The 19,603-nt window shown below is 41.7% G+C and overlaps 1 protein-coding gene across 10 annotated transcripts in view; it reads right to left on the bottom strand.

The window, feature by feature from the left end:
- The window catches only part of LOC130165120 (histone deacetylase 4-like), a 55,631-nt gene that overhangs the window by 16,216 nt on the left and 19,812 nt on the right, over positions 1-19,603 (bottom strand). For 6 of the 10 annotated variants that reach the window (XR_008826718.1, XM_056370062.1, XM_056370061.1 and 3 more), the window contains exons 4-9: positions 13,550-13,878; positions 10,558-10,708; positions 8,666-8,789; positions 6,751-6,869; positions 786-914; positions 570-679 (exon numbers count right to left, since the gene is read on the bottom strand). Coding sequence is in view for 9 of the 10 variants with exons in the window: in XM_056370062.1 (XP_056226037.1) it covers positions 570-679; positions 786-914; positions 6,751-6,869; positions 8,666-8,789; positions 10,558-10,708; positions 13,550-13,878 (962 nt within the window). In the remaining variant the exon portion in view is untranslated. Of the gene's footprint in view, positions 1-569; positions 680-785; positions 915-6,750; positions 6,870-8,218; positions 8,382-8,665; positions 8,790-10,557; positions 10,709-13,549; positions 13,879-16,779; positions 17,458-19,603 lie in introns of those variants that run through there. The other 4 variants (XM_056370060.1, XM_056370063.1, XM_056370064.1 and 1 more) reach the window with 4 other exon arrangements.

Consider the following 19,603-nt stretch of genomic DNA (forward strand, 5'->3'; position numbering starts at 1 on the left):
AAACACTACAAAAGCATACATCCATGCATGGGGAAAAACAGTTGGCGGTTTAAATCGTCACAGCTACAAGCTTCCTCCACACTGCCTGAGTGCCCTTAATGGCTGCCACAAATAACATCTCACCAACTCCTCAGCTGCTCTCCTCCTCTGCCGATCCATCATCTGAACATCCCTCACTCATAGCCTTTGTACGCGCTTCAGGCTGCTAAGTTTGAAAAGCCAATAACTAGCACCTGTAGCCCAGCATTCACACAAAAGAGCACAGCTACTCTGGCAGTAAAAGGCTGCATAATTTATTGATAGTTTTGTAGGTTATGTGCAAGAGTGGTAATGCATACTTCCTCAGTTATAATGATTCATCTCATACAAAGCCTTTCTGTGTGTCTGAAAGTTTTATGCTAAAAATGTTAAGTTATATTTAGTGTTCACAAAAAAGTCCCAGCTTTAGGGTTAGAGAGATACACTGTAGAACTGCCTTTATTAGAATAATTAAAATCAAAATTAAAGAATAATCTGTATAAATTGCACAAAACACTTGAGCTTAGTAGCTCTGTCTGTGAGTGTGTTACCTCTGTGTTGTTGGAGACTGACACAGTGATGCCGTTCTCATTGGGGATGTTGTTGGAGCTGTTATTTGGGGAGCTAGGGCCTGAGCCGGGAGCGCTGCTACACGCAGAGTCTGAAACACGCACACACACAAATCAAATACACACAGTCACAAGGAAATACAGCAGCCTAAAATAAAAGACAAAACTTTGAACACCGGGTGGTTGCGTGTCTCTTACCTGCCATGTCGAGCGAGCGTTTCTTGGCGGTGGTGATGGGGCTGTCTCGACGCCGCAGCAGCGGACTGCTCCTCCGCTCGCTCACCTTCTGCTTCAGCCGGGAGCGCAGCTTCAGGTTGGGCTCCGAGGCTGGAAGGAGGAGAGAGACGGACCATAAATAACTGATTCATTCATCAAAAATAGCTACATTGTGGCACTTCATTCTTTTCCCAATCTAGTGTGGCATTTCTAACACATGTTTATGCATCATTTGATCTATTTACATGCACCACCTGGTATTTTTAAGTCTAGAAAGTCAGTGTGGGGCCTTTTTCAAACAGGAAAAGCATCTGCATCACTGAAAACTAAATTACATCATTTTTCATGTTGTCATTTATTCAAATACTCCTCTCCTTCCTCTTGTTGCAGCCCGGGAAAGGTCAAAAACCGCTTTGTTAATTGAAGGAACAAATGAATAAATGTTGATGTTTTTAGTCAGTTTGGACCTTGAACAGTGCTTCATTAAAGTATTAAACTAACATCTTCATCCGTTTCTATGACTTCAAACTGGGCGTTTTTTGTTCTTCGTGCCAACTCCAGCTCAAACGCCAGAGCCCCTGTCAGCGTCTGCGATGCGAAACAGATAACTGGCGGCTGTGCAGCTTTGGACAAATCAATGCAAAGGGTGGGAGAGTTACCTGAGCTACAGTCTCACAGGCTTTTGGCTTAAAGTGGGAGCTGTTCACATTGATCTGTCATTCCTGCCTCCTATTCAGATGATTTCTGAACGAGCCAAATACTGATCCATTTTCCCAAAGACATTGCGGCTAAAAAGCAATTAGCTCTAATTTAGGAGCCATGTCTGATTGCATAAAGGCCTTTTGGTCTTTTGTGTTTGCTGCCACAGACTTGTGAATGGAGACAGGGAGAGGGGAACAGCATGTCACCTTGGCTCTGGCCATAGAGGCTAATGCTCTGTTTACTTTGCCCTGCCAATCAGCAGCCTTGGATAATTTCACTATTCATTATCCAATTTTTAATCATCAAAGGAGAGCTAAATCCAAATGTGGAACACAACTTACCATGATTATGACACAACCAGATTAATCTGCTACTCCATCGCTTTTATTTGAAAACTGAAGGTGCAGGGACAAATACTGAAAATCCACTTTCCCCGGAGAAATCCTTTTAGGAAACAATCATCAAAAATGAACTTGTTCCCATAAAGTGTCAGTTATAAATAAACGTGTGGAATAGAGTGAAGTGTGAACTACAAAGTGTGATGGTAAAGTAGCACAAAGTGGGAGGGAGAGCTCAGTCCAGATGGACGCAAACCAGTTAATGTTGAGTTTGTGGAGCCAATTTATTTCTAATCAGGATTTCTGAAGTTCCCTGTCCCTGAATTAGATTGTTAGATATTTGGAAACAACCAAAAAAAAAAAAAACAGGGTATAATGGACAGTATCTCCCCAAAAAATAACTAACTAACTAGATATTTGGTCAGTTGAGTTAAGACCAGGATCTAACTTTATGATCTGAACTGTTTTAACATATAAAATCATTATATCATAAAATGTGTAATTTCTTCTAAAAAAAGGAACTACAAAAACAAAGGTAAAAACCACAGCACTCCAGAGCTAGCCTCAGCTAAAGCTAATTTACCGATTTTTCTCAACCTGTTTCTTGTTATTGAAAAATCAATTTTAATGCTCCAACATTTAATTGAGTTTTATTATACCACATTAATGAGGCAGGAACTAAATCTAATCTTAATGGAGAAAACCATAAGGTCCAAACAGCCTGAAAAAAACAGAAAATGTCAAGCGTCAAGGTTTTTAAACTTACACACACTTTTAGCTAAGTAACCTTCAAACTTCAAACCCCTTTTTTCTCAGCTTCTTCACTCTTTATGTAGTTACTGCTGTCTGCTTTTGTGAAATGATGCTCTGGGGTTTTAACATAAAAAATTAAAGACTTTTTTTGTTTGAGAAATAATACCTTATTGGCTATCTCTCTACTCTGTGCGTAGGATAAAAGCTGAGGCTCCCTCCATGAAGGTGAGCCAGTGCCAAATGTCCTCTGTGGCAAACTTTCTTTTTAAGGATGACAAGAGATTCCTTCAGTCTGGCTTTAGAAAATGATTTTGTTTAAACACTTAAGACACGAGGGAAAAATCTTAATTATGCATTTCCAGTCATGATCAAGTCTGATTACAACAATGATGATTTGAAATGATGTATCAAAACATAAAAAGCCATGACACATCGTTTGCAGCTTCGAAGACTCATGACAGGACTTGTTTTCTCAGAATCTGATCAGAGGACAGGAAGGAATACTAAGCAAAAGCACAGTCATTACCCTGTTGAAGCAGTAATTAGGTTTTTGGTTCCTACAGAGTGGAAGCAAATTTAAAAAGGTGAACGATCCAGTATGACAGGATTCAGAATAATAACAATAAATCGTCAAAGGCAGGTAGAATCAATGGAGAAAATGTCTATACCTGTGAAAAGAGGTTTTCCCTGCTCTTTGAGAAAACAACACAATCTATTTGTAAATTATACCTAGTGCTAAAAAGCCTTAACATGAGCCAGTCAGTTTTTTTTAACTACTGCATAAAAAATTAAAGGTTCTGTTTTACATGTTAGGGAAGAATGAGTACATGCAATCACACATGATATCAATGCAACGGTGCATTGTTGCCCTGTTAAAATGGGCCTGAGATCGGAGGTAAAAACGCTGTGTATTCAGCGAGTGGCATCCTGTATTCAGACAGCAACACGGTGCTTTCTATTCATGAGCGATCAGCACAGTCTGGTTATCAACTGTACTGTACACTACCAGTCTGCCTATGTGCCATTGTATCCATGTGAAGGACGGGCTGCCCCAGTTAGGCCACAAAAACACTCATTTGCTCACCAGTGAAAAGACAGGAACAGTATGCCTTGCTCTGCCCCTATCAAAGAGCACAGTGACGCACAGGGCCTCAAACTTTCCCACCCCTCGAGAACATGTGCCACACAAGGCACACTCTATGTTCATGTGATGCTTTGTCACCCCTAAATTTGTTCATGGCTAAAGGCTCCCATTTGGCTGATGCTTGGGTTTTCAGGAGGCATTTCTTGTCACGCAACTCGTATTGCAAAGTATCATAAGGACATTTGAGTTACAAGTAGAGCCTGACCAATATGATTTTTGGGGCTGATACCAATACCAATATTAGGGAGTAAAGAAATTCCTATATCTAGCTATAAGCAATGTCTAGTTGCTCCTCTGTTTCTGTTACCACAGTTACCATGGTAACCAAAGTAACCAAGACTGAAATCTTGAGGATTACCACTTTAAGATCTACACACTATCTGTCATAAACATTCAGCTTTATGCTGTTGTCACATTGGTTACATTTTGCTGTGGCTGAGCGTATCAGCTGCACTAAGTTTCTATAACGTAAAAAGGGGAGATGGGATATGCATAAAAGAGTGCTGTTGCTACCTTTGACTGTTGCTGGGAGCCCTGGGTGCCAGTCGTCTACTTTATGGCCAGGCGGTGATATAAAAGGGCCTCTAACCTCTCCCGAGCTGGCATTACCATAAGTAAACCCCGCAAAGCACGTCATCGCTGTGGGCAAATATCAGGGTGGCACAGGTCCCCTCCTCTCTCTGCAGTCGAGCACAATCCCCAGCCTTATAGAAATCAAGAGACGAACTGACACTCCAGGGACGATCATTTCACTCCCTGCCATCTTCCCGCCTTTTTTCTTGTCTAACGTGAGGCACATTTTTTGGGAGCGCTGCATCACTTGTGCCATTTGCTGGATTAAGCTGAAATCCTGCTTGTCAGCCCTCATTTTCTGTGCTCTCATCTTCCATTTCTCTGCTTTTGAAAAGAAACCGACACTCCCTCTATCCTTCATCTCAAGTAAAAAAAGTGTTTTGAGGTCTTTTAAATTGTCAGCGAAGCCACCCAAAGTTTCTCCACTAACCTTTCTCTCTCCATCTCTCTCCACTTCATCCTTCATACCTCATCATTTCTCCTTTCCTCCCCTTCCCCTATTTCTCCTCCTTTCTTTCTCTCTCTCTCCCTCCCTCCCTCCTTCTTCTTCTTCTTCTGCTCTCCCAGGGTGGAATGTGGCTGTGTGGGCCAGTGTCAACTGTGGTCTATCTGCTGCCGTATCCAGCAGCCCGAAGGCTCAGAGTCAACAGGGCTGGAGCGCTGGCTGTAGCCGCCTGCCGCCGCACTAAGTGAATAATTGGACTGTAAGACGACCGCCGCTTCACAGCTACACCACCGCACACACCACTCACACTTTACACACACACGCAAAGATGTACACATACACACACCTGACGAAAAGACACTGCAAACAGCTGGTTTTACTCTGTGAAGGCTTCTGTTTTGAGCAGTGAAGCCTGAAAACATTAGATTGTAGACCACGAGGAAACTATTTTTCCACTGGTGCATTCTGTATAGTCTCAGCACTTGTGATGACTTTTGAAAAGGTTTGTCACCCATTAAAAAGAAACTCTCCCCATTTCTAAAAACCTTGGATCTCCTCTGTGTAGTAGTACAGCTATTACGTATTAAGTGCAGTCCATTAATAACCTTTATTTGAATAGCACTTTTGCAAAAACAAGTTTACAAAGTGCTTTAGAACAAGAAGAACATAATAAACCACACATACTGTAGTTAATAACGTGAGTTATTCGAGAAATTTGAGGCAATCGTTGCAAGGGTGGCCAAAATTGGATGAAATGTGCTTGAATTTCGAAGAAGTTGTGATTACCCTGCCTAGTTAAAACAGGTCAGTTGAATTCTTGGAAAGTATTACAGATAATGAGTACAGATGGCTGAATATGTTGGTAAAATGTTTTGTGACGTTTGGGTCAAAAACTAAAAATCTATGGCCTGTTGTTGAGGTGTACACATAGCTGGACCAGAAATTGATTGAATGTGCCAGCTGTGTTTTGTATGAGCTGAAAGAGGTCAATTAATTTCTTGGAAAGTAGTCTGGAGTTGACAGATTTGTTATGTCACTAAAATGTTTTGTGAAATTTAAATTCAGGACAAAAATCCCCACAAGATTTTTGGCTTTCTGTTTGCAGTGTACGTCCAGTTGGACCAGAGCCTGCAAAACATGTTTCCCATTTACACCAGTAAACTACTGCCTTGATGTCAGCAAGGTTATGAGTGAGTACACAGAGGAGAGGTCTGATGGGTTTATTGTGTGCCTCATCATCATTACAGTGAAAAGAAATATTGCTGTTGTGAATTTCTTGACCCAGAGGTAGCACATAAATTGAAAACAATAAAGGGCGAAGAATTGAGCCCTGGGGAACCCCAAAACTAATTGTTGCAACTGACGTAGCCCTCAAGTAAGATCTGTCAGAGCCACTTAGTTTTAATATGCAATTATTAAACAAATTAGAGGTAGCAGAAAGGTCCAAATATCTTGGCAATCTTAAACAAGCTGAAACCGTAAAGATTCTGAGCTGCCTGCTCTAAATCTTGGCTAAAAACATAATTTTGTAAATATTAAGACTGTAAGCATGAAGCACAGGTTTCCTCAGACATTGCTGAACGACAGCTGATTCAAAACAACCCCTGAGGTGAAGAAACTATTAAAATCTAATAAAACATCAGGTGTTAAAATGGTAAAAAACCTCTCTCACTCTATTGAACTCTCATTCTGTTGAACTCTCGAACCACCTACGCTCAGATGCTCTCTAACACTCTCATGTGGGGGATGCTGGGAGACCTTGACAGCCTAATGTGGATGTGATTAATGGTGCAGAGCTCTGATGCCATCTAAATTATGCTCGACGTGAGTCTGCATAGCAGCTACTGGACGTTACAGTTCCAAAATGTGTGTGTGTGTGTGTGTGTTTAATCCTCTCTAAATGTGAGCCTGCACAGGAGCACATAGACAAAGTCTGAACTGCCAAAACTAGGTGTGTAAGCATGTGTGTGAAAGTGTGTGTGTGTGATATACCAGTTTTTCGCAGCGGGAAGTCATCCCGGGGGTTGTAGACGCCCAGCACAGGGTGGTTGTAGGTGGACACACCAGTCTGTGGAGGCGAGCTCTGGTCCAGAGAGCTGTGCTGGGTTTTGCTATAGAACAAACACACACAGAATCATGTGAAACAAGGCCAAACACTGTGGACATGTGACAGAATGAGTAATCCCAACAAAGTAACAAACTTCATGGCTGTCATAGATCTGTATGATTAAAGCATCGTGCAAATGCCCTAGCAAGACTGCAGACATGTGCTGCCATCTGTTCACTGCTTACAGAATAAGGTGGTGTTTGTAGGCAAAGTTAAGCCGAGCTGGCTTCGACCCAAATGCATGTTCCTGACAACCGGATGTACACATGCTCATCTCTTCCAAAAGTGAGGGGGCTGAGAGTCCGGCAAGTGGAGAAAATTTACATTATGGAGATAAAGGCACAAAAAAGGAGGGAGACGGGATATAGAAGGAGACGCTGTGTATCACTGAGCTGTTTAAAGTCAACACTTGTGGGTGTTTCACTGGGTCACACATCTAGATTATGTAACATTATTTATTTGGTTGTGTGTTTGCATTTTATGGTTTTGGTGCTCTTATTGTGTCAATATGAAACATAACCATGCAGAACATAATTTGGAAATTATGTCCAGCACTCAGCTACAGTGTTCAAATATTTTAGGGTTGTGTAAGATGATGTTACAAACCAGCATATTCACTCAAGTACTGTACAGTTCTGCACAGGTACTTGTACTTAACTTCTACTCTACTACATATCAGAGGGTAATACTGTTTTTTTTCCTCTACAACATTTATCCGACAGCTATAGTCACAAGTTCATTTTTCATATGAAAATTTGACAAATCTTTAGAGAGTCAGAGAGAATACATTTAAAAAGAAGTGGAAAAAATGGAACATTTATATGAGACATCACACCAACCAAATGAATGCCTGATTAAAATAGTTGCATGAATACTAAAATATTTCCAGACAACGCCACTGTTATTTATTTTTATGTTTTGTTTATATGTGAACACACTGCACTTCGAAATAAGATTTAGGACTCAGTTACAGATAAAAATGGCTTTATGACACTGGTGTTTTGCATGTTTAACTGCCAAACCATCTATAACAAAAATGATGGTCACATATTAATACATCTGTAATAATAATAGTAGAATATACAGTATACCGTTTAATACAATTTGTTTCTGTACTTTTGCTTTTTACGTTTTAAGTAATATTTTGAATGTAGGACTCTACTTTTACTTTAAATGATTATTTTTGTTTGTTCATTAAAAAACTGCAAAAGCGGACGTTTCAATTCGCATAATGAATTCTTAGGTTTGCAAGACTGTGTTTCCAGTCAGGTGTAGTATACACAGTTACTCACAGACAATGAATGCTGTGATGGACGGCTATCACAGCAAAGAGGAAATAGCAAGTGTACACACCTGCAAAGGGCTCCAGAGATGCTACAATAAACATTCAAGGCCAGGCCTTCAGTGTAAGAGCCCCTATCATCAGGTTCCAATATCCTGCCCTCACATGTATGTGTGTGAGCGTGCACGTGTAGTCCCATCTTTGTTTTACAGCCCTGCTCGTTCCATCTCTCAGTCAGGCTCATATAGTGTGGCAGGTGAGGGAGTGGAGAAGCTTGCTGATAGATTAAGAAACAGTCCAATACATTATTCATCTGCTGTCAGAGAGAGATTTACCCTCCAAACGTATATTTATATTATATTTAACTGCCAGGGTTGACATTGATTTTTCCATGTGAGACAGGTGATGATGTCAAAACATGCCATGAGGCCTCTGCTTTACTGTATAACTGTGAACGCCAGGTAGATCTATATGCGTCTATTCTGCTTGTCCGACTCTAAGCAGCAACTGTTCCTCACCGGTACCAGTAGGGAGCATCATTGGGGAGGCCTCCTTGGTTGAGGCTCCGCTGGGCCAGGGCCTTCTTCTTGTTCAGGACAAACTCCTGGAGACGCATCTTCACCTCGGTGCTGGCTACGGCACCTGATGGAGAAATGTAAGAAGAAGATTATTATATTGAGATTGAGGCGAACAGAGACAGAAAATTGGAGGAAAAGTGACTCCACTTTTGACTACATTGATATGTAATAAGCCGAGTGAAATATTTAAAATTACAATCACAAATTGGCCACATCAACTGATTATTAAGACCTTGTATAAAGTCTGCACTGGAGTGTGAAAAATAGGCCAAGTTATCATGGAGAGTTGGCACATGTTATCTTGCAGTCTGCGGCAAAGATTAAAATGTCTTGCCACAATTAAACCAAACAAGATTTATTTTTATCTCAACATTCAGTTTCCCCATTTTATTTTTTCTTTAAGTTTGAAACAAATCCTCCTGTTCCCCTCTGTGTGACTCTGTCTGTTTATCATATCCTGTTTATATTTGCCTTGTTCCAACAATTCATTGTGGTTATATCATGTTCAAATAGAAATCTTCTAGATTATCATTTTATATATATTTATCCCCCAAAACACTCACTTGACATGTTTGGTTTTTTAATAAATACTTGCTTCCCAAAAATAGTTCCAATTTCCAGTTAGTTTGGCTGCACTGAATGGATTTGTAACGACTGACCCACAAGCTGTTCAGTCAGGTTTAAGAGGTTTTTAATAACTTGGGAGAAACAGTTTTTGAGGCATTTTTTCCTTTATAACACAGTAAAGAGCAGAGAGATTACAGGACATGAAAGCAGAGAGCTATGGGATGATAAGTCCCTGTCCGGATTCAAAATTTAAGATTACATGTTAAACGTCTTAAACCCCTGGGCCACCAGCTTGACCCAGTGTGCTCTCACTTTACCATAATATTGCAGTTTGAGACGACTAATTATAAAAATCGGAACAGAAATGACTTGAAAATAAGAGCTTCAGTCCATTTAAAGTTGATTTGTTGAATCACAAGTCTTCTTGTGTCTTCCAATCTTAGCTAAGTACCGCTCATGATGATGTCCCCTCCTGGAGCATGAACGATTAGTCGATTAACCAATTAGTCGACTGGCAGAAAATCAATCTGCAACCACTTTGACCAAATATCCAGTTTTTTCCCGTTTTATACAATTGTATAAAAAGAAGGAAGCAGGAAAAGGAAATGAAAACTATGCAAAATGCTGAGAAGATTGAAGGCACACATGTACACATGAGAGCAAACACACTGAGCAACCCCTCTCTCCCTCTCGCGCACACATTCACTGGACGCACAAGGATGCCGCCTCAATCTGTAACCACTTTCCATATAGTGTGTAAACTGCTCTCAAGGACTCCTGTCCACTCTCTTTCAATGAACTGTTGAGAGACATCCAGCAGGCAGCGGTAATAACTCGGCTTAGCCGCCGCCAAGGCCACCGGCTAATACAACTCACCACAGTAAATACACAGGTTCTCCAAGTAAAATGGAAATACACAGACATGCAAACACACACAGACATACACTTTTGCATGCACAGAAACACACTGTGAATGGAGTGGTTCATTTCAACCCTGGCACATGATACCAAACAGGCTGATTGTCAAGACGGGAAACTCTGATTTTTCATCATCGGCAGTGTTAGGGGGGTCCACAAAAATATTCACATGAAGAAGCAGTTTCAGGTGTAAAAATCTGATGTTTAACAGTCGAGGTGTAATTTACTAACTAACTTATTTTAAGTTTTCATGAAAGAAAATATGTTATACCTTCAGTTAAGTGAGAACAAAGCAGGTTTGAGCTGCTCCTAATGAAAGATATCTCTTATCCCATCTTGCAACTTACTCTCTTGTCCCCTCTCCTTGTTCTTCAGCAGCTGCAGTTTCTGCTCCCTCTGCTGTTTCTCCAGCTCCTGCTCCAGACGGTGGTTCTCCATCTTCCTCTGGTGTTCAAGCAGCTCCTGCTGGTGCTTCAACGCCAGCAGCTCCTGTTGCTGCTGTGAGGAGGAAAAACATCAGGATCACGTCAGTAAGAAGTCGCCATCTGATGCTCGTAGAGGCTGAGCTCATCCTTGAGCAGCTATTTTACATCCCACTCCTGGTCTGATTCAGTCACCATCAGGAATAATTAAGTCCAACAGGTGTTTGAAATAATAATAAAAAAAACCTTTGCAATACAATAACAACCTTAGGCCACAAGCTTAAGCTTTTAACTAAATATAAACACTTTAACTGGGGATGAGGCTTTAGCTAGACACATAATCCAGTTTGCTCACTTCCTCATCATTCCAGAAAAGATAGAGCATCCGTTAAATGCTTCAAATGTAAAAATCTTCCTTCCTCAGGCCTTTATACCAAAGAAACACACTGATGTTTTGTCCTGTAACCAAAAGGTCAAAAATAAAATCCAGATAAAAGCCTAAATATGCTCACAAACACCTTTTGGTTCCATTGAAGTGTCCTTGAATGAGACCCAGAACTCAGAGCATCAATTAAATGCTACAAACACCCAGTGAAACACACTTTCACCTTCTTTGGAGCCTTAATGCATTTTGACGACCTAATGCACCAAATCAAGAGGACCGATTACTCTTTAATGTCTCTGTAATATACAATAAATAGGCAAGCTGTCTGTGCTTGCACTCAGCCAGCCACATAATGACCTCTCTCTGACGTGCCAAGGAATCGACACTCTGCCCTCCTCTCCCCCTCATCATCGCACCCCCAATGGCAATATTTGATCAGTTACCGTAACTGCATGTAATCAACTTCTAAACGCTCAGTAGCTGGGACATGCACTCGTGTTGACCAGGAGAATCAAATGTTTGAGACAGTGTGTATAAATTAGTGACTGAAGGTGAGAGGAAGGTGAGGTGTGAGAAAAGCACCATCGGCTCTGTGGCTGGCCCGTTTCCAGCACGAAGCCTCCATCCTTTTGCCTTTCAATCAAGGTTGGGGATCTGGGATTGAGTGGGTGGGAAGGCTCAAAGTAACCTCCATACCCACATACACACACAGACACACACACACACACCCAAAACCCCTGTGGCTCGACAGACCAGAGATCTACACACAAACTTTCCCTTTTTCCTTTTGACTAATGCTCTCAAGAGCATCAGGATATCTCTCACTCTATGAGTTTCCTGTTGTTAACATGCAAAAAATGTGTGTGTGTGTGTGTGTGTGTAGACATCTGTATGTGTGGAATGTGTGCACACAGTTGTGTGTGTTGCTGCCCCTAATGTGGAATCAAACTGGGCAAGTGTGTGACAGTGTGTTTGCTGACATTTGAGAGGATGTGTATGTTTTAATGCCTCTAAAACTACTCTGTGTGTGTGTGTGTGTGTGTGTGTGTGTGTGTGTGTGTGTGTGTGTGTGTGTGTGTGTGTACACAGGGGCTGTGAATGGGGCTGATTGAGGCCGGGCCTCCCTGCTCAGGCTGTGCGTCACTGGCCTCCACCTGAGTGGTCCTGCAGCCCCACCACAGGCCAGACGGCACTGCGGACAGCATCCCTCATCCCTCAGCATCACAACATGACCCAACAGCAGCAGCAACAACGATCTCACCAGAGGAAAAGCAGCAAAGAACAATGAGTCCATTAATACTGTTCACCTGCAGGAGTGTGGTGAGATGTGTCAGACCTGAAGCATCCGCAATTATTTCCTGTATAGATTTTGATTTACGACAGATGCTCTTAAGTGGTGATAACAGACGTGTCAAACAAACAGCCCGAGGCAGGGTGGAACGAACAGAAAATAGAAAGACAGGAAAAGAAAGGAAGACATGAAAGGAGCAAAGACTGAAAGGAAGAGATGAAAAAAGGAAGAAAAGAAAATAGAAAGACAAGAGGACACTGAAAAAGAAAGAATGAAAGAAGGAGCCTAAACTCTCTTTTATTCTAAGTTCTGAAAAAAGAAGTAGTTCAGCTGTGTGTTATAATTCACATTACAGCAGTAACACAGGAAAAAAGAACAAACAGTGGAATATTTTTATACGACATCTCAGCCCCACAGGAACGCTGCGCTGCTCTCATGGGCCCCGATGTATTAAAGCTTCAGAGTGTGGGCGTGCTGATCTAGATTCACTTTGTATTTCCAGGTCACTACGATATGGTCATGTGATCCGAGCTTGATCTGTTATATGTCACGTACTGTTCATCACGTAAAAGAGTCAAAGTGCCCTTTTTTTGTTTATTTTCTGAAAAGTAATTACTATCCACTGTCCATGTGTTTTCCTTCTTCTTCTGAACATACACTATGTGTACCTCCATGCTCATATATAAAGTGAGGCTGGTGCATATGGGTTGCGTTATTCAACACACCAGCAGTGCTACAAAAGTCTGTCTTTAACACTTTTTTCCCCGACTCTAAACAAATCCTTATACTGTTTTTATCCATCCTTGTGAATGAAGCCAAAGTGGCTTTCTGCTCAGAATAAAGCAATGTGAAGCTGATGGAGCTGCTCTCTGTCTGAAAATTCAGTCTGTTAATGAAGGATCCTGTGGCAGGAGAAATTAAGAGCTTCGTCTGCTTTGTTTAGTAAAATTTTAAATAGGTTTGGGAGACAAGTCTGCTGCTGGGCTGATTATAGATTCTTGTCTCTTGGAGGACTTAAATAAAAAAGTACTCTTGTTCTTTTGCACAGCTTTGATTGTATTTGTTTATTTACATGTTCCGGCTGCAGCTTTAATTAAAATTTTATTGATGATGCTCTTTTGTCTTGATAGTAGAGGCCAAATATATTTGAGGAAGCTGATCACAGGAATAATTTGAGTTGCAATGGGAACTCCATTAAAAAAGTAAGCTTTTTGAACCCTTCAGAATAATAAGTGATATACCTTAATGTGTTCCTGGAGCTGGGCCTCGTGCTGGCGGGACAGCTGCTCGTGCTGCCGCTGGAACTCTGCGATGAGGATCTGCCGCTGGATCTGCTGCTTCTGCTTCAGGGCCAGTAGCTCCTGCTGCAGCTGCTGCTCGCGCACCGAGGCCGCCACCACGCCCCCGCCGGCCTGGCCCGTACCTCCGAGCGGGCCTGGCGACTGATGACCGGGCGGGGAGAGCGAGGACACCTGCTGCTGCTGCTGTTGTTGCTGGTGATGGTCCACGCGCAGGTCCATTGGGATGGCAGCTGGAGGGAGACGCAGGGGCAGCGCCGAGTTGATGTCCACTGAGAGAGAGGAAGAAAGACACGTTTGAATGGAAGACACAACACAGCTTTTTTAAAATACTCAAGGACACATAACAGACAAAATTCTTTTTGATAATTTTGTAACTTTAGTAACTTTGTAACTTGCTGTTAATGTTTTGCATTCAGTCACCTGCTGAACAAAGAGCTAGGCCTCCTATGTTAAGCTTCATTTAGATGTAAAATCAAGGATGAAAACACAGTGTAAGGCCTCAAGGAAATCACTGCAACACATGTGCATCACATTCATCCTCCAAGGCACACTGGTGTTTGCACAGTTAGTACAACTGCAAGGAGCTGAAAGGAATTAAATCAAAGCTCTTCAAACTGTTATTTAATGTGTGTACCTGCTCAGTAGTACAGAATTGGGCTTTAAAAAAAAGTTTCTATAGCTCTTCTGTAATTTTAGTGAGGGACCTACAACACTGCACATCTATAGCATGTAGATATGTCTGAAATGACTAGTTTAAAATGTGCTTAGAGTTGGGTAAAACCTGCTATTAAAACTTAACCAATAGGCCAATCTAAACCATAAACAGTGATATCAGAGTGATAAATCAAATTAGCAGAGTTTCATTTATATTTATCAGACATTTATAGCTTTGTGTAAGATGATATACGCCTGTAATTGAGAAGTGTTGATTGTTATTTGACCAGAAGCCCCAAACAAAAGGTCTAAATCTTTAATATGTGTCAAAAGTAATCAATCTGTACTCTGTATTAGCTGATACTTGAAGGCAGCAAGTCCCCATGTTGGTGAGCATCTTCGCTCTTTGAGCTTTTTTCAGTAGCTAACCCTGACCTCTGACCTCCTGAACATTGATGTCTTTTTTTCTCATCTCCACCGTATAGACCATAAATAAATTAAAAAAAACCTGCTGCATATGTTCTACCTATGAATGATGCTGCAGTAACACATGAAGCCCGGCAACAGCTGACAAAGATTGCATTGACATGGCGAGGTGCAGGCCTCAAGCCGGGCCAGCCACCCACAAATCACTGCACAGGAAGCCTTCCAATCACGCGGCTTCCTCCCCATTAAATCTGAATAAATAGGAGTCGATTGGCTGATTATTTACCTACATGTTTACAGAGAGCGCGGCAAGAGCCAGAGATACTTGCCTGGAACTTTGTGTTAATAAAGAGGCAAACACACAACCACTCTGCACACTTAATAACAGGGTTACAGAGCCACAAACAAACGCACAGATACGCTTGTGCAGCCACTTGAGTCAGGAAATACATTGCGAGTATTATCCAGTGGCAAATTTACACTTGGGCTGCACCGGTTTCAAGCGCGGACGCCTAAAACCCAGAGAGAAATTTCTCATGATTATTTTTAGGCCACACAGTTGCACTCAAGCCTTTAACAAAAATTTGAAAAAACCTTCAAGAAGACTCCGATGATCATAAATACACTGCTCAGGCCCACTATGAATAACTTATTTGAGGGGTGTCAGACAAAAAACAGACACATCTCTCTTGCTAGAAGCATCATTATGGGAATATTACTGATATATTTTCATTTCCACTCCAACTTTCGAGACGGGAATCTAATTTCCTGCATTTGTCGGGGCCACAAAACAGACGCACTCTCTCCAGATTTGATCTACAACACATCACCCTCTCAGACGTGCCACGTTTTTGAAAAGTAAAGCCGTAAAGCATTCATAGAATATCCTTTAAATGAATTGCAGACATAAGCTTGGAAAGAGCTTTTCTTCTACTTCTTCTGCACATCATTCTTTGTGCAGACTAACAGCAGCCACGTTATCACTTATTGTTTGGCATCTTTAAAAACTCCACTTCCTCTTTTGTGTTTTCGTGCGGCAGGTGAAACGCACCCCCGCAGCTACAGTCATCAACGCCACGGGAGAACAGGGCAACAACATGCAACAGGTCCTTAAGGACTGCCGTCATGTGTGGGATGACAACAACATATGAGTCAGTAATCTGCTTACAAGCCATTCAAAGTGGAAATTAGTCTATTTGTTTCAACCCGCAGGACGTGAGGCTTCGTTCGTCCCCCTTTTCCCCTCAGTCTCCTTTCTTCAGCTGTCAATTTTCCCTCAGAGAAAAGGAGCTACAAGATTTTTGCCAATTTTTGAATCTGCCTAACAAGCGCGATATTTAATTAAATGCAGCGACACCCTCGTTTTTCTGGGTTTTTTTGGGCATTCTCTGGCCCTTGTTCATTTCAGAGAAGCGACTGTGAATCAGTCTGTAGAGAAAGTTTGCATTCGCATCAGAGAATTTTCAGAACAGCACACCGGATCTGAAAACAATCAAAACTTCTTATTTACAGTGATGTTTTGGTTTTTGGAAGTTGCTTAACTTTTTCTTGACAAAAAGTTCTTGTAGTTATGTCACAATTTTATCTGGACGTGTGCGAGTCACTGAGATCCTGAGTCAATGTCTTCCTGACTATTAAGGTCTCTTGGCTAAAGGCTGAAACTGAAAGCAGCAAGGACTCCATATTAAGTCTTCAGGTTCAGTTGCAAGCTGACGTCAAAGGTAAACATGCATTGTAACTGGTGACGTCCAGGTAATAAAAGGTCTAATTTTTGATATTTTTTTGATATTTTTTTCTTATCTAATCTTAGTTTTAACTAGAATAAGAGCAAGTTAATTTTGATATAAGAAGAGTATTAGACGAGGAAAGAAGGACAGGACGGGAGAGACGTGATTATGACTGAAAACTGCACTTGTCAAAGCATTGCGGCTCCAATCTTGGCCAATGCAAATCCATAACTCATACACACAAACGCGTGCACACACTCTTCTTGTACAAAATGTTCCTCCACAGATATTGAGTCCCTGACACAAACGCAAACAGCCTCACACACTTATTGATAGTGACGCACGCAAATGCACAAAACACACCTCATATGGCATCTCTGTCACACCGGCAGCGCTAATTGCTCACCACACAAAAGAGGGAGATACAGAGAGAGAGAGAGAGAGAGAGAGGGGTGGGAATCGGTGCTGTCGTTACCCATCAGTGCTCTCCTCCTCCTCCTCTTCCTCTTTTCAGCAGCCTCCTCTCCTCCTTATCACTGCACCTCCTCCTCCTCCTCCTTTCAGTCTGTTCCAGGGAATGACAGCACGCTCCCTTTCTTGTTCATCGGACTTCTCTTCTTGCTCCCCACCTCCGTCACTTTTGGCTCTTCGTTCATCCCCTCGCCTGTTTTAACCTGATGGGCGTCTCTCTCCTTGCTCTCTCTCTCTCTCTCTACTCTTTTCTCTCTCCTCCCCTCGTCCCTCGTTTGCCCAGTGGTGACATCACAGGGCAGTCTCAGGCATGCAGCCTGTTTATTCTGCAGCCCTCTGCTTTTCCAGGAACCAACGTCACACACGCACACACACACATACACACAGAGCGCACTCTCTCACTCGCTCTGTCTCTCTCTCCTTACCCTCTCTGCTCTTTTCCCCGCTCGACCTGCTTTCCTTGCTTCTAAGGCCAAGGAAAACCCTCCACGCCGGTTTGTAGTGCTTCAAATGTCTCTGCCTCCCTCTCCAACTCACTTGCAGACGTCCCATTCGGCTGCATGTCCCCCCCCACCCCTCCTCTACTTACAGCATAATAACCACCTCTCCCTTTCTCTCTCTCTCTTTCTCTCTCGTGCGGTTTAATACTGTGTGCTCAAATTCCTGGCCTGGAATTTGCCAGCATCTCCCAAACAAATAAAACCACAAAATGCTTTCAGGTGAAGCCGAGTAAGGACTTTCCCCACAGGGAGGCTCCCCAGATATTTACATTCTGGAGCATCATTATAAAATAAGGCATTACTATTAAGGAATATTGTTTGATATTGTTTCTTTCTTGATTCATTGTTGTCTATCCCTGTATTGTGCAGGCCTCTTAATTGGACATTTTGTTGCTTGTAACTCACAGAAGTTCTGTTTCATTGTATATATGCGTGTGTACATGCATGTGCACTTTTAGATGGATGTGTAAAAGGTCAAGGAGGTTTCTACATTTACATGTATTTTTTCTTTTTATTGTCTGTGATTATTGTCTGCTGATTTGAACTCTTCTGTTCATTTTGTTTGTTTTTTATTGTATTCTTTTTGTATTTTGCTAAATCATGTCGTCTTTATTAGTTTTTTTTCCTTTTCTCAAATTCTCCTGTCACATTTGTTTTATTTATTTTATCTGGTTTTATGCTGTTGTATATGTGTGTGCAAATAAGAAAACAAAAAAACTTCTTTAAAAAATCCCGTAAACATCTAAAATTACAAATCTTTTTCTGCACAAATTTCAATAAAATTTTGTATCTTTTGGATTTTGGATCTATATCAGGTTACAGCTGAAATAGCTAGTTGTGTCATTCATTAGTTGATTGACATCAAAGGAGAGAATTTGATGTGATTTACCTTGTCCGAAATGACAGTAAATGGAACGTCTGGTTCTGGACTGCTGGTTGGACACATTTCAGCATCTGAATATTTCACTTATGTGACATTTTGAGACATTTTCTGACCAAACATAAATAGGAGATTAATCAATAATGAAAATAATCACCAGTTGCAGCCCTAAACGGGTCACGCTCAAGTACAGTTGCAGTACAGTTCAGAAAAAACCCATGACTGACCAGAAAATTGTGTGGAGGTGCACAGGAGTTTATGGCCAATGAGACGCCCATCAGACTAACGTGGCGGCCACTGGATTAAGATAAACTCTGATATCAGCATATCTTTGTATACAAGCAGTGACGTCAAACACGTACCTCAGTTTACTGATGTGCGACTGATAGAAGACAATATGGGGGCACTCGGAGAAAAGCAAAACAAAGACCAACGTGCCGTCTCGGGCGACAGCGGAGGAGCTTCCAGGAGTCTTACACAACTGACAACTTTACCTGGATCAGCACGTATTTGACAAGAGCAAGGACTTCATTCCAATCAAGTGGTGTTTTATCTAAATAAAGTTTCCTTCAGCATCTGATTCAGCGCAGCCTTCAGTGGAGAGCATTTCTTTCCCTGTTCTCTTTTTTTCTTTGAGCATTTACAGTTTCCTTAAGGGTCCCATTTAATAATAATAATAATAATAATACATTTAATTTAAAGGCGCCTTTCTTGGCACTCAAGGACACCGTACACAGTTACACAATCTGTGTAAGTACAAAGTGTGTGCCTTTCCATGTGTTCTTTGATTATAAAGCAGGTCTAGTTTCTATATTAATACTCTGAAAATATCAAAGTCAGACTGTATTCAGAAAACTGAGCCTTCAGGCGAGCCATCAGGACTTCTGTAACTTTGTGATGTCACAACAATGAAGTCATCGCTCTCAGCCATGCTCCAAGCCTGGCCCACCTGGACTCACCATTCAACCTTGCAGGATTTGGTTTCTCTGAGTATTTACCTGAAATCTACTATATTTTTATTTGAGCACTCAGAAAACACATATACATCTTCTTGTGGATCTTTTGTTGACTGCGCTTTCGTGGCCATTACTACAGGTTATTCCACTCTTTGGAACTATTTTCTTCTCCTTAAGCTCTACCTCTGAACTGATTCACCACCTTCCCTTTCAGCAGGTTCCTGTTCTCTCCACCCTCGATTCTCCTTCTTCTTGTCCTATCCCTCGGCCCTTCTCGGCGTCCTTCCCCGCTCGGTAGCTCCCTCCCACCTTTCTTCCCTCCATCTCCCCGCAACAAATCACAATCTGTTTACATCCCCTCAGGCACCCTCAACAACTCT

Source organism: Seriola aureovittata, chromosome 24, assembly GCF_021018895.1.
Source record: "Seriola aureovittata isolate HTS-2021-v1 ecotype China chromosome 24, ASM2101889v1, whole genome shotgun sequence".
NCBI lineage: Eukaryota > Metazoa > Chordata > Actinopteri > Carangiformes > Carangidae > Seriola > Seriola aureovittata.